This window comes from Neoarius graeffei, chromosome 4 (genome assembly GCF_027579695.1).
Source record: "Neoarius graeffei isolate fNeoGra1 chromosome 4, fNeoGra1.pri, whole genome shotgun sequence".
Taxonomy (NCBI): domain Eukaryota; kingdom Metazoa; phylum Chordata; class Actinopteri; order Siluriformes; family Ariidae; genus Neoarius; species Neoarius graeffei.
Window position 1 is genome coordinate 103,317,687 of NC_083572.1, and position 15,076 is coordinate 103,332,762.

Below are 15,076 nucleotides of genomic sequence, written 5' to 3' on the forward strand. Positions count from 1 at the left end.
CACTCGGAACTGAAGTGAAGTCTTATGGTTACCATGACAACTGGATAGTCCCTGGGGTTACGTCCCAAACAGTTATATTACTAGCCGAGTGCTGAGACGAGTCTGTAAATACACACAGCATGATTTGTATTATTGCTTGCGCTGATGCGCGTGTGTGTGTGTGTGTGTGTGTGTGTGTGTGTAGGGCTTGATCAATAACGAATGCTCCAACCACAGCTTTGGCAGTCTGGGATCATCAAGTGACAAGGAGTCTGAGGTAATTGTGCAAACACACACTAAGTGCATGTTGAAGACACAAAAAAAAAACCTTATTTAAGCCGTTCAGTGTGACGCATCACTCGTTCCTTCTCTTCGCTATAGAACTCCGAAGTAAAGCGAGGCGGCTCTCCGGCGTATTCCGTAAGCCAGCCTTCTCATTTGTTTAAAAACAATCGTGTGTACTAATCCCCCCTCCGCGTAGAACCAATAGCATGGAATCGATCACACGGTATATTTGAATATATTTGTTTGTTTGTTTGTTTGTTTTCTAGACGCCCGAGAAGAAGCACTCTGAGACGACCAGGAGGAAGAGAAAAGCCGACAACCAGTCAGAGAGCAACCAAGGTGTGGCCTACAGGATTGATGGTCGATGAGAAATAATAACATCGTAGTTTGTTAAAGAATGAAGAGTAGAATGAATATATCCGAGTGGTGTGTTTGAGAAATACGCTTGTCTTGCAAAAGTATTCATCCCCCTTGGTGTTTGTCCTGTTTTGTCGCTGGAATTAAAGTGGATTTTTGGAGGGTGAGCACCATTTGATTTACACAACACGCCGACAACTTTTAAAGGTGAAAATTGTTTTATTGTGACACAAATAATAATTAAGATGAAAAAAACAGAAATCTGGAGTGTGCATAGGTATTCACCCCCTTCCCCCCCAAAGTCAATACTTTGTAGCGCCACCTTTTGCTGCAATTACAGCTGCAAGTCTCTTGGCATATGTCTGTATTAGCTTAGCACATCTAGCGACTGGGATTTTTACCCATTCCTCAAGGCAAAACTACTCCAACTCCAGGTTGCGTTGGTGTACAGCAATCTTCAAGTTATGCCACAGATTCTCAGTTGGATTGAGGTCTGGGCTTTGATTAGGCCATTCCAAGACATTTAAATGTTTCCCTTTAAACCACTCCAGTGTAGCTTTAGCAGTATGCTTAGGGTCATTGTCCTGCTGGAACGTGAACCTTCGTCCCAGTCTGAAACCTCTGGCCGACTCAAACAGGTTTTCCTCCAGAACTGCCCTGTATTTAGTGCCATCCATCTTTCCTTCAGTCCTGACCAGCTTTCCTGTCCCTGCAGATGAAAAACATCCCCACAGCATGATGCTGCCACCACCATGCTTCACTGTAGGAATGGTGTTCTCAGGGTGATGGGTTTACACCACACATGGCATTTCCCACGATGGCCAAAAAGATCAGTTTTAGTCTCATTTGACCAAAGAATCATCTTCCATGTGTTTGGGGAGTCTGCCACATGCTATTGGGCAAACTCCAAACGTGTTTTCTTAACCAATGGCTTTTTTCTGGCCACTCTTCCATAAAGCCCCGCTCTGTGGAGCGTACGGCTTAAAGTGGTCCTATGGACAGCTACTCCTAGCCTGGGCCCGCCCATCCTAAGCGTGACGCAACACGAGGGCCTGTTGCGAGCTTAGTCTGGCCAGGCAGGCTATCTACAGCATTTCCAAGCTCCCGAAAAATCGGGAACCAATCAACTTTGAGCATCTCCAACGGCCCTGGGTAGAGGCGTGTTCAAGGCAGTGACGTAGTAGAACTGCGACCGGAAGCCATAGATTGTTTACAGAATCTATGCCGGAAGCGCTTCATTCACGCTTCCGCATCTATTACGCATAGATGCTGTATTGAAAGCATTCAATGGGAAGTTCTCATTGAAAACGGAGCAAAGAGCAGCCCTGGAGGTATTTATTGAAAGGAAGGACGTTTTCGCCTTGCTCCCGACCGGCTTCGGTAAGAGTTTAATCTACCAGTTAGCCCCGTCGCGTCGCATACGTCAGAGGAAAGAGTGATGTGATTGGTTTAAGCTTCGTCATAGCCTTTTCTGGCTTCGACCAGTAGCAAACTGAGGCATTTCAGGGAGGCGGGTCAACCACGGGCTCTGGGAAACGGTTTGGCTTAATAGCTTGGCCAGACCAAATGCTCGCAGAGCTTTGAAGTCGCGTTAGCCAGGCTAAGCTACTCCCATCTCCACTGTGGATCTTTGCAGCTCCTTCAGTGTTATCTTTGGTGTCTTTGTTGCATCTCTGATTAATGCCCTCCTTGCCCGGTCTGTGAGTTTTGGTGGGCGGGGCCTTCTCTTGTCAGGTTTGTAGTGGTGCCATATTCTTTCCATTTTGCTATAATGGATTTAATGGTGCTCCCTGGGATATTCAAAGTTTGGGATAGTTTTTATAACCCAACCCTGATCTATACTTCTCCACAACTTTGTCTCTGACCTGTTTGGAGGCTCCTTGGTTTTCATGTTGCTTGCTTAGTAGTGTTGCAGAGTCAGGGTCCTTCCAGAACAGGTTGATTTATACAGACATCATGTGACACTTTGATTGCACACAGGTGGATCTTAATCAACTAATTATGGGACTTATGAAGTGAATTGGTTGGACCAGCTCTTATTTAGGGGTTTCATACGAAAAGGGGGTGAATACTTATGCACACTCCAGATTTCTGTTTTTTCATCTTATTGTTTGTGTCACAATAAAACATCCATCCATCTTTCCTTCAGTCCTGACCAGCTTTCCTGTCCCTGCAGATGAAAAACATCCCCACAGCATGATGCTGCCACCACCATGCTTCACTGTAGGAATGGTGTTCTCAGGGTGTTGGGTTTGCGCCACATGTGGCGTTTCCCACGATGGCCAAAAAGATCAATTTTAGTCTCATTTGACCAGAGAATCTTCTTCCATGTGTTTGGGGAGTCTGCCACATGCTGTTGGGCAAACTTCAAATGTGTTCTCTTTAAGCAATGACTTTTTTCTGGCCACTCTTCCATAAAGCCCCACTCTGTGGTATATTTGTTGTTACGATATCGATATTACGATAGTTTGACCTTATCTCGGGGAACTTTGTTGATGTAGTCCTTTGTTGATGTTCCTGTCGTAAACAGTTTGTCTTGGAGGTTGGTCCTCTCTCACATTCTCACATATCAGTTCTGTTTGGTTGTCATGGTTGTTTTGATGGCAGGCCAGTTGAGCCACTACGCTCTTGACGTTCTGTTCTTTTTTTTTTTTTTATGTTGAAACATTTCATTCCATTATTTTAAAGCCATTTTTGGTCTACGGCATTTCTTATGGCATCATTTTTAAGAGGAGGTTACGCTGTTAACCAACATTTCTTGGCACAGATAGTCTTCACGAGGATGGATGTTTTGTTTGGCTTCACTCGAGATGCCGTAACACCTTGTCTTTTCTTTTTAAACTTTCCAGGGAAGTCTTCCGGCCGAGGAGCAAAGATCAGCGATTACTTTGATGTAAGTGTTAAGCTGTATTGATCCACTGCACAATAACGTCGATCTTCTCCGTGTCAGAGACTGTGTGTATGCTCGCTGAACTATTTGCATTGTAGCCATTATCTCAGTAGAAATACTTTCTAGTTGCCAAGCAACAGCGTTGAATCATTTGAAGGGCGAGCGAGTGTCAAACGATTCAGTTTTCACCTTATGTTGGCACTTTACAAGTTCCAGACAAACTCGCCAAGAGACTTGGAAAGAAATAATCAGGAAAATCTTTGCAGTTTCAGGCAGGAAACGGCTCCAGCCCTGTCAGAGGAATGCCGCCTGGTCTTCGTGCCCCTCACGGCTCTCATTCAGCCCCCGGATCCATCGTAAGTCTGTTCTGAACGAGTCTGTTCGTCCTGATGGGTGGGGGAAAGGCTCATGAGCTCTGTTGTGATTTCTGTCATCTTTCAGGTGCGACAGAACAGTTCCTCACCCACCAGCCTGTGTTTCACCGATCACATGATGCAGCCAAAGCAGCTCGGGATCAGAAGTGTACAGGTAACACACACACTCCATAACCTGAAGATTTCCCGTCTCACCCACCCAGAAGACGGTAGATTCCCCTTTTCAGTGTGGCTCCTCCCACTCTGTCGCCTCTGGGTCGTTCATTAGGGATCCATCCAGAGTCGTGTAGCGCTGCTTCGTGACCGTGTCTGTGGTTAAAAGCACGACACAAGTTGAATTATCATTAGCGAAGTGTAGCTCGTGGGGTTTTCCATCTTTGAGCTATGCGCTGATGGATTTGAGCTAATGACCCGACTTCCAAACGCTGAACTGTGTGTGATGTACGAACAACACTGGCTCACGGCACCGTTTCCGACGCATCGATTCTGCACTCATGTGTGAACTTTGACATCAAGGCCACAAGGCAGAGAGAAAATAAACTTCCTGCCAAGTTTAAATGATGGTCTTTGGGTAAACATGATTTTTATCGTCATAATGGGCTGCTCAGTTCAACCGCTGGGGTTAGATGAGGACTTCTGACCAGCCAACCCATCTCCTCATAAAGCCCGATCGATCTCTCTCTCTCTCTCTCTCTCTCTCTCTCTCTCTCTCTCTCTTTCTCTCACTGGCCATAGCTGATAATTTTTTTTTAAAATATTATTATTACGCTTTATTTATTTATAGCTCACCGGCCACAGCTGATATTTTATTTATATGATAATTAATTAATTAATTTATTTATTTATTTGCTCACCGGCCATAGCAAATGATAGATAGATAATCTATCTACTAATTAATAATAATAATAATAATAATAATAATAATAATAATATACTGGCCATAGCTGAAGAGGCAGCGTTTTAAATTTTTATTTATTAATTTTTTTAAAAGCTCACTGGCCATAGCTGAAGATTTTTTATTTATTTGTTTTTAAATAATAATTATTATTATTACTACTACTTATTTATTTATTTATTTATTTATTAGCTCACCAGCCATAACCGAAGATTTTTTGTATTTAAATTATTTTTTTAGCTCACAGCCGTAGCTGAAGATTTTTTATGTTTTTAAATTATTATATTATAATTATTATTACTACTATTAATTTATTTTTAGCTCACCAGCCATAACCGAATATTTTTTATTCATTTGTTTTTTAATTATATTATTATTATTATTATTATTATTTTTTTTTTTTAGCTCACAGCCATAGCAGGAAGATTTTTATTTGTTTTTAAATTATATAATAATAATAATAATAATAATATTATTATTATTGTTGTTTTTCGCTCACTGGCCATAACCGAAGATTTTTTATTTGTTTTTTAAATTATATTATTATATTTTTTTTAGCTCACAGCCATAGCCAAAGATTTTTTATTTGTTTTTAAATTATATAATAATAATAATAATAATAATAATAATTTATTATTATTATTATTATGTTTTTCACTCACCGGCCATAGTTGATGACTTTCAACTACCATTGAGCCGAGTCGAATCCGACACAAATGACACAGCTGTCGCGTGCGCACACACAGATCGCTTTGAGTAGTGTGAAGATGTATGCCCCATACCATAGCTGACAATAAATTCACAAAAAAAAAAAAAGATGTCTTCTATCAGGCCCATGACGTATGAACAGGTGAATGTGCATTCTCTTGCATGAAATTAGTATAAAAATTAATGTAGATATAAATATCTTATGCCAAATTATTATGGCATGCTACAAAAAACAAAGAAAAAAATCAGAGTCCTCCTCTCTAATTTACGAGTCCGAATGCAGTTAATGCACGAGTCCGAGTCAAGTCACGAGTCTTTAAAGTTAGGTCACGAGTCGGACTTGAGTCCGAGTCCTGGACTTGAATACTACGAGCCTGGTTGAGGCGGTGTAGCACCATATGATATCATAAGATTGTGTCTCAAATCACAGACTTGGCAACTACTCAATTATGAAGCAACAGCATTCACCATTTTTCCTGTTACAGTTAGTGTTTAATTTTAAAAACATCTTAAATGTACAGGAAGATGTGAACTAGAAACGGAGCTCGTCAGTCAGTGTGTTTTAATGTCGCTGTGCATGAAATTGCTAAACGTTATCGTTCAACGTGGAACCCAGATGGACAGGGATGTTTTGGTGCTGACAATGACGCCGCTTTCAGTCCTCCAGCAGAGCTCGGCATTAACCCTTTAATCCACTCGTCCAAGATTTCTCACTCGTCCTGACCATATAATTCCTATATATTTACTAGTTCACTGAAAGGAAAGTGATGAACAAAGTTTATTAAAAAGCAGGTATAGTTATGAGCTTCATTCTGCTTTAATGATTTATAATTTTTCAATAAAACTCAAACTTTAACTGTAACAGTAAACAGAAGCTATCCAAAGCCCCGGTATGGTGTGTGTGTGTGTGGTGTTCTAACCCGTTACCTGATCTGCAGTTTTAAGAGTCAGGGCTGTCATCTTTTCCACTTTTTTCCATGAAATGAAACGGAAAGAAAACGAGTTGGAAATGATTAGGGAGACAGAATCACATCGTGAATGAAAAACCGTAAGCGGGTTCGGCTCTGTCGTGAAACTCCCCCGAAATATTTTACCACGTTTGTGATGTTAATGTGAACCATACAAAAGAAAAATACAATGAGTATCCGAATGAAATGAAGATTCACCACAGATATTTATTTTATTGAGGTATTTGATCGCCGTTTCTCCGATTTTGACGAGTCTGCTAATCTATAATTAGATATTACGGCGTGGTTATTTTTACACACGCACCCCTGCTGTACTCGACTTCCTCGGAATTTCGTAAACGATAACACGGCCGGATCACTTGAGAGGATTGAGCTCGTTTTGTTGGAAGTTTATTGATGTAACTCTGGAATAATTTCTATAAAAATGGTGATTTTCAACAAATCTTCAGCTCATCCTGTCAGACAGGCAGATGCGGATTTGACTTGCCTGGATTAAACATTTGGTTGTCCCGGACAGTCGGACCGCCGTTAATGTCGAGTCCTGTGGAGGTTTGATATAAGATATGCAAGCGAAGTGAGTATGTGAACACTGCCAATTGTGTAGCAGCTGCGTGAATAGGAAGTATGTTTGCATTTTAAAAGAGATACGAAAAACCTTTATTTTTAAATAAGTTTCTGAGTGGATAGTATCTCCATCCTTGACTCTTGTATGCTGCATAAATGGGAATAAAAAAAATTATATTTTTGAGAGTTAAAATCGACCGCAAAGTTGGCATTGGAGCTGCCCCGCTGAGCCAGCCCTGAGTGCGTGATGTCACTGCGATAACCGGTTTTAAGGCCAAGGCCTTTTACAGCTATAGACCAAAGTCATATAAATAAAAATTTATGTTGAAAGTAAGAAATAGCGTTACCGACTCGCTCAACTAAGACTGATTTGACTTCACTGATTGTGGGTTGACTCTCATTAAAACAGGATGGGTGTTATAACTTATGCAACATACATGTACATGCATGCATTTTCACTGATAAAACGTAAAAGGCTAATTAAATAATCAGATGAACTGAGACAATCGCATTCTGAAGCAAATTAAATAATCTTATACCGATAACTTACACACAATACAAGTTACATGTATTAATCTAAATGCAGGTAAACAACGTGTTTTATTTTTTTTTTTATCCAAACGAGAGTCGGAGCTTACCCGTCTGTGTTCTCGCTTCTTGAAGGCCGACCTTGTGGCCGATTGTTTTGAAACAATCTGACTTTCAGTTCTCCGTTCATTCACTTTTTCCACGTAAGGGTGAGATGGCAGCAATATCCAGTTTAGAAATAAGACGGCTGCTCCACTCATTCTCCATTCTCTCCATTACTGAGTACTCCGCCATTACTGCTCAGCTCAGGCAATTGCTAAAACCCGGGACGGAACGGGACGTCACCGGTTTTAGCAACAACTACGGGGAGGTCACTGCCCGAGCTATAAGTCATGTCCCGTTCCATCCCGGGTTTTAGCAACAACCCTCAGCTCACTTCGGGAGAACTGGTGCAACTGAACTTACTTTCCTTTTGAAAAAAATAAGAAAAAAAATAAATCCTTTTCTTGTAGTTTTCTTTAATTGTTGATACTGCACCCTCTTTCAATACGGGCTTATAGCCAACGCTCCTCAACAGATCAGCGGTCTCGTACGAGTCTTCAGTAAAATGTGCAGAGAGACCACTTTGTAGGTGCCCAATGTGCCCGTGAACTTCTCACAAAACGCGTCCAAATCTTTGCAGTTTGAACATTCTTGGACCACGAATGCAAGATAAATCCACCTTCTGTCGTGTTGCTGCACCCGCCAGCAACACATCTACGTGGCACGGTGATAAATTAGCTCAAAATAGAGGATCGGAGTTGCGGTCAGCTCTGTGTTTTAGTATAGCAAAAATGGCAATGAGACTGATAGACTTCCTGCTGTGACGTTACGGACGTCAAGGTCATTCACTCAGACCGCTACCTACAGTATATAAATCACTTTAATCGTAAAAATGACTATATTAGAGTTATTGTTAACACTTAAAACTATTCCTGTGCCATTCTTGAGGTCTCAAGGCATTTATAAACAAAAATTGAGGCCATGGCTCTGCGTATCTGCTTTAAATTAACAGCAAAAAGGCAAATTTGAGTCGTAACAAATGATTAATCTTGGTAATTGTCAACTTATTTGATTTGCAGGAGGTTTACATTTACAGATGTGTAGATCAAAAGTGTAATATATTCCTGTATAACTAAAGTGACCGCTCTATGTGCATGCACAGGTGGTGGTGTGTGGTTTTTTTTTTTTTTTCTTTTTCTCTTCTCCGGTGTGACTGATTGATTGATATACGATGCATTTGTGCTTTAATTGTGTGTGTGATGCGGTGAAACCACTCCTTTATTTTTGTATTTGTGTACCTGTGTGTGTTTCCAGACTGATCTGACTCTGTTAAAGCTCGCTGCCCTTGAGAGCAATAAGAATCTGGATCTGGAGAAAAAGGAGGGCAGAATAGACGATCTGCTCAGGGTAAGAATGCAAAAGGACTCTAGTGACGATATCCGCCTGGACATTGTGGTTGTGTCATCGTTCGGCCGAGTAATTACATTCTATATTGAGCTCTGTTTTTAATAATCGTCTGTTAACGGTGTTAAAGGTAGACGGCCTTTCAGATTTTTCAAGCGTAGGTCATGAAAAGAAAAGAATTTTCCCACGACACCCAGTTATTTTTGTTTAGTGGACCGAAAGCTACTGAATTAGCATCTTTCGTTTTGTTTTTTTTCCTAACAGAACAATTAATGAATTTATCTCCACGTGGCCTTGAATTCTCCGCTATTTTTTCCTGCTTCACCATGACTCGATACAAGATACTGTGTCACGCATGACGTGGTGGGCTTTCCCCGTTCGCGCGAGGCATTGTTGGATACAAATTTGAAACAGGAGAGAAAAATGGTGGATGTGAGCGTGCGAATGAAACGTGAAAGACCGACTAGAGTAACGGAAAGAAAGCAAGAAGAAATGTGTTATTTACCAGCTGGGAGGTCCGTATCGTGAAATACTGTGACTGAGGTCTTGAAAGTACTGGGCGAGGCCTCTGGGCCGAGGTCACGGTGTTTCACCATACGGACCGACCTTAAGCTGGTAAATAATATATTTTATTTTTTTCTTTACCAAATTCTAACAGAAAACGAGAGCGCCCGAAAGGGAAAACCGAGCCGAGCCGCCATTTTGAATTCTCATTCACGGCTGTAATGCAAATGGCTTCCTCCTCGGTATACAAGTGCACTTCCATGGCAGGAAAAAAACTACATTTTGCCGCCTATGTAGTCCCCTATTTATACAAAATTGAGTCATTCAGGATTCAGCCATGTTTTTGCTCGGCGTTAGCAACAGTTAGAGGTTTTTAGCTTTCTCCTGAAATGTTTTCTTTTATTTCTTCTTCCTCAGGGTAGTAAAACTCGCTTTCACTGTAAACACTGTCGTTATCGCTATCCATGCTGTAAAATTAATGCTGTTCTCCTGAGAAATGCTGGCAAAGATTTATAAGATTTTTGATAATCTTATAAATAAATTTTATTAAAAAAAAAAAAAAGATAAATGTTGACAAAAAAATTGCTACTCTGTTTGTTGTTGTGAACGAGCGAGTCGCCAGAGGTCCGTAACCGGGGTCCGTACCGTAGGATACGGACCCGCTCGCCAGCCAATCAGAGCGCAGGATTTGATGGAAACCGGACCACGAAAAAAAAATAAGACGTTATGTTATATACGAAGGAAAGGAAAAGCAGGACCAAACTAATAAATATCGGCAGTCAGCGAACACCTCGGTGTGATCAGCTATTCGTTTAGCGACAGAACGATGGAACGGTCAGTGTTCCATCGTTCAGACGGACTTCCTCTGTCTGCTTGACTGCGCAAAGCGAGCGATTTCATGCGCATTGTTTGCCTTAATCCCGTCAAATTAAATAACTTCCCAGCCACAGAACGGCCTGATATTTTTAGATATTACAGAAATACAGAACATATGACCACGTTTCAGACAGAACTAAATTTCACCGCTTTTATGAAATCGAAAGGCCGGCTAGCTTTAAGCTTCGTGCGCAGAATTAAACCGTTGTCTGTAGGCGGTGTCAGACACACTGCTGTAGTGGAAATTTCCCAGGAATGAATTCCCTGCTGCCTCTCTGGTCTCCTCAGGCGAACTGTGACCTGCGGAGACAGATCGAGGAACAGCAGAAGCTGCTGGAACGGTATAAAGAGCGGCTAAACAAATGCACCACCATGAGCAAAAAACTGCTCATCGAGAAGGTAAGACCGTCACACGCTGCATGCGTGATGTGTGTTAACACGACGAAGCACCGATTTGTTTCATGGTTCGAATGCTCAGTCACTTCCTGAAAAAGTCCGAACCTTACTGTCTGAGCTGTGTGTGTGTGTGTGTGTGTGTGTGTGTGTGTTAGAAGTGTGACCCTGATGTTTTGTGTTCGATCAGAGCACCCAGGAGAAGCAGTCATGTCGGGAGAAGAGCATGCAGGATCGTCTCCGGCTCGGCCACTTCACCACGGTGCGACACGGAGCGTCCTATACGGAGCAGTGGACCGACGGATACGCCTTCCAGAACCTGGTCAAGTAAGAAGCACGCGAGAGTAATAGACTATAATCTAACAGCACGGGTATTGCGAATACTCGTGTAGTGTTTATTCCAGTCAGGATCATCAGTGGAAAATTTGGTATTATACACTTACCGGCCACTTTAATAGGAACATGTTGTTGATCCTCTGCTGTCGCATGCCGAGATGCTTTTCTGCTCACCACGGTTGTAAAGAGTGATTATATGAGTTACTATGGTGGGGTTTACATTAGACCGTATCAGCGGATCATCAGATTAACGTTTTTAAAACGATTAGCGTGCACACAGCAACACCAATACACGATTCGCGTGCACACAACAACACCAATACACGGATACGCTCGGCTCCGCAGGCATCCTGCGCTCCAAATCACTCCGCCCTGAACAGCGAGTGCCCTCTGGAGGGTGCGCACTCCGGCCCTGCGCAGCTCACAGAGCGCGCGAGTGAAGTGCACGAGCAGTGATTCGGGACTGAGCCGCTGTGTGTGTGATCTCAGTGCATGTCGGGCATGCGCGTCACTTACCACTTGCAAGTGGAAGGATGGCAAGCCTAAAGACAATCATAACTACACAATGGGCAGTATTTGCATCAGTATTTGCAGTATTTTCATACTTTTATACTCTTTAATGAAAGGTGATACAAGGCGGAAGTCCGCGCCGTTTTTCAGCAGTCACGTCACATGACCAACGCCAGCGAATCAGGAAGGTGGATGTCACAGTGACGTCGTCCAGTGACGACGCCAGCTAGAGCTCAGCACAGCGTATCCGCGTATTCTCAATGTTTACACAGCACCGGACCAGACACGATCTGGATTGAATACGTGGACCCTGGCGGATTCCCGTTTCCCGGCGTTTCCAGGCGTTTTAATGTAAGCGGACAGTGCATCCGCGAAGAAAACGAGACAGATACGGTCTAATGTAAACTTGGCCTATATCCTTCCTGGCCAAAAAAACCCCAGCAAAACCTCGAACTAGTCTGGCCATTTTCCTCTGACCTCTCATCAACAAGGCGTTTGCTTCCACCCACAGAACGGTCGCTCGCTCACTCACTCAGTATTTGTTTTTCGCACCATTCTGTGTAAACTCGAGAGACTGTTGTGTGTGAAAACCCCAGGAGATCAGCAGGTTCTGAAATACTCGGAGCCTAATCTAGGGCACGTAATACGTGATAATACGCGTTTTTTATCTGTCTGTTTTCTTTTATTTCTTCTTCCTCAGGCTAGTAAAACTCTGACAATTTTTGGAGGAATTTCACAAAACTTGGCAGGATTCTTTGTTATATGTCGGAAATACGCATGTTGTAATTTTGTTAAATTGGGTCACATTTTACCAGAGTTACAGCCCTTGATTAACAAAAGTATACGTTGACAATTGCACAAGGGTGTACGTTCTTCTGAAATCAACTCCTCTCAGAATTTGTAGAGGAATTTCATGAAACTTGGCAAAAGGCTTCGTTATATACACATACTGAGAGTTCATTTAATTTGGGCAAATTTTCCCAGTTACGCCCTTGATTATTAACAAACTTTGGCAATTTCATCAAGGTGTGCTCGCTTTCTGAAACAAATTTTTATTATCCCCCGCTAGCCGAAAGGCCCGAACGGGGATTATGTCGTAGCGATGTCTGTCCGTCCAGGGAAGGGTAGTCACCTTCTGAAATCACCTCCTTTCACAATATTTGGAGGAATTTCACCAAACTTGGCAGGATTCTTTGTTATATGTCGCTAATACGTATATTGTAATTTCATTAAATTTGGTCACACGTTACCAGAGTTATGTCCCTTGATTAACAAGCTTGTACTTTCACAATTTCATGAAGGTGCGCTTGACTTCTGACATCAGCTCCTCTCACAATTTGTGGATGAATTTCTCGAAGCTTGGTAAAAGACCTTGTTATATGACGGTAATACGCCGATTGCGATTTAATTTCGTTTGTGAAAATTTTCCCGGAGTTTTGACCCTTGATTAAATAACTTGTACTGTGACAATTTCATGAGGGTGTAGGTTCTTCTGAAATCAACTCCTCTCAGAATTTGTGGAGGAATTTCACCAAACTTGGTAGGATTCTTTGTTATACGTCGGTAACACGAGTATTGTAATTTCGTTCAATTCAGTCGCATTTTACCAGAGTTATGGCCGAGTTACCAGCGGGGGGGATATTGTGCTCTCCGAGCACTCTTGTCCCATTCTCAGGGGTTTTTCTAGAAAAATTTAGTATGAGGGCGCTCACCATGGCGAGGGAGCGAAGTGACGGGGTGGGGGGATGGTGCCGGTTGTCTGTCCCCCCCCTCCGCCGTACGAAGCCTTTGAAAAATTGAGGCTACAATGGGACATTCTGAGGCTATCTGACAGGGAAATTGTAACAAATTGTCAACATTGAAAAAGAAAAATAATCATCTTCTGTCCCGGACAGTCTTTGGCTTTCTTCCGTTTCGTGCCGTGGGATGACATCTTTAAATGCCCAAGTGTCAACAAAAACAACTCACGAACTACTTCTGTCAAAAGCTCCCGCGCCGGTGGGTGAAAGGTCATTCAGTCTCGAGAAATCTCACTCTAAAAGTCAGCTGACCTTGTATGTAACCCATGTCAAATCTCGCGAGAGCAGCCGCGTCAACTAAACAACATGGCGCCTCAGTCTGGAAACCGCCAATTCGGATTGTTTTTGCACCGTCTGGCGGTGTATCAACTATGATTGGAATATTTTTGGAGTAATTATATCGTATTTGATGATCAGACACATTGTCACATGGTGTTGCTGGGATGTTTTCACGGAGAAAAGATCGTTTTGAGAAAGATTGCATGTTGTGCAGTAGCATACAAGTGCATGGCCTCAGTGTGACTTGGGGTTCAGTCGGCATTTCGGTAAGAGGGCGCAGCGCCCCTGTTCCCCGGTTTAGAAGAAAGCCTGATCCTGATGACTGAACATCGTGCGCATTAACCGAAGCTCTTGATTTGTATCTGCGTGATTTGACGCATCGTGACGCCGTCGAGGGATTTGGCTGATTGGAGAACCGCGGCAAACAAAATAGCAGGTGGATGTATGGGGGTTCCTAATAAAGTGGCTGGTGAGTGTATAATGGAAAGTGTGTGTTTGTAGGCAGCAGGAGTGGGTGAACCAGCAGAGGGAAGATATCGAAAGGCAGCGGAAGCTTCTCGCGAAACGCAAACCTCCGAACACAGCACCGTCTCAGAGCCCGGTGCCTTACAACGAGTCCAAACCCAGAAAGACCAAAGCCGTGAACGGAGCGGACAACGATCCCTTCGTCAAACCCAGCCTACCTACACTGTACGCAACACACACACACACACACCTGCCTCTTTTATAGAAACAGCTGAAGGAATCTGAACACGCAGAGTGCTGTTTGTTGTTCTAACACCATTTTATTTTGCAGGTTGACATTAGCGGAGTATCACGAACAGGAGGAAATCTTCAAACTCCGATTGGGCCATCTGAAAAAGGTGTGGCTTTCTCTCACACTCTCTCACTCACACACACACACACAGTCCTGGGAACCTAGTCATTACTTTCCCATGGTTTCAGATTTATGGCATTCGGCAGACGCAGTAATACAGAGTGACTCACATTTCATATCATTTCTGTAACTGAACAGCTGAGGGTTAAAGGCCGTGCTCAAGCACCCAGCACTGAGACCTTGGCAGTGATGGGATTTGAACTTGTGACCTTCCGATCAGTAGTCCATTCATTTGAATTGTTATCTGGCTAACTCATGAACAGACCGCATGTTCTTATTATTAAAACAGTTGCAATTAATCACACGTTTTTTTTAATTTTTTTTTAATCTGTTCGAAATGTACAACCCCGATTCCAAAAAAGTTGGGACAAAGTACAAATTGTAAATAAAAATGGAATGCAATAATTTACAAATCTCAAAAGCTGATATTGTATTCATAATAGAACATAGACAACATATCAAATGTCGAAAGTGAGACATTTTGAAATTTCATGCCAAATATTGGCTC

At 42.5% G+C, this 15,076-nt stretch overlaps 1 protein-coding gene across 2 annotated transcripts in view; it reads left to right on the top strand.

The window, feature by feature from the left end:
- The window catches only part of tlk1b (tousled-like kinase 1b), a 78,884-nt gene that overhangs the window by 32,861 nt on the left and 30,947 nt on the right, over window positions 1-15,076 (top strand). Inside the window, exons 3-13 of one of the 2 annotated variants that reach the window (XM_060920097.1) lie at window positions 185-256; window positions 361-399; window positions 531-603; window positions 3,471-3,514; window positions 3,778-3,867; window positions 3,953-4,039; window positions 8,905-9,066; window positions 10,663-10,773; window positions 10,958-11,094; window positions 14,193-14,381; window positions 14,488-14,554. In XM_060920097.1, the coding sequence (XP_060776080.1) occupies window positions 185-256; window positions 361-399; window positions 531-603; window positions 3,471-3,514; window positions 3,778-3,867; window positions 3,953-4,039; window positions 8,905-9,066; window positions 10,663-10,773; window positions 10,958-11,094; window positions 14,193-14,381; window positions 14,488-14,554 (1,071 nt within the window). The remainder of the gene's footprint in view (window positions 1-184; window positions 257-360; window positions 400-530; window positions 604-3,470; window positions 3,515-3,777; window positions 3,868-3,952; window positions 4,040-8,904; window positions 9,067-10,662; window positions 10,774-10,957; window positions 11,095-14,192; window positions 14,382-14,487; window positions 14,555-15,076) is intronic. The other variant, XM_060920098.1, reaches the window with a different exon arrangement.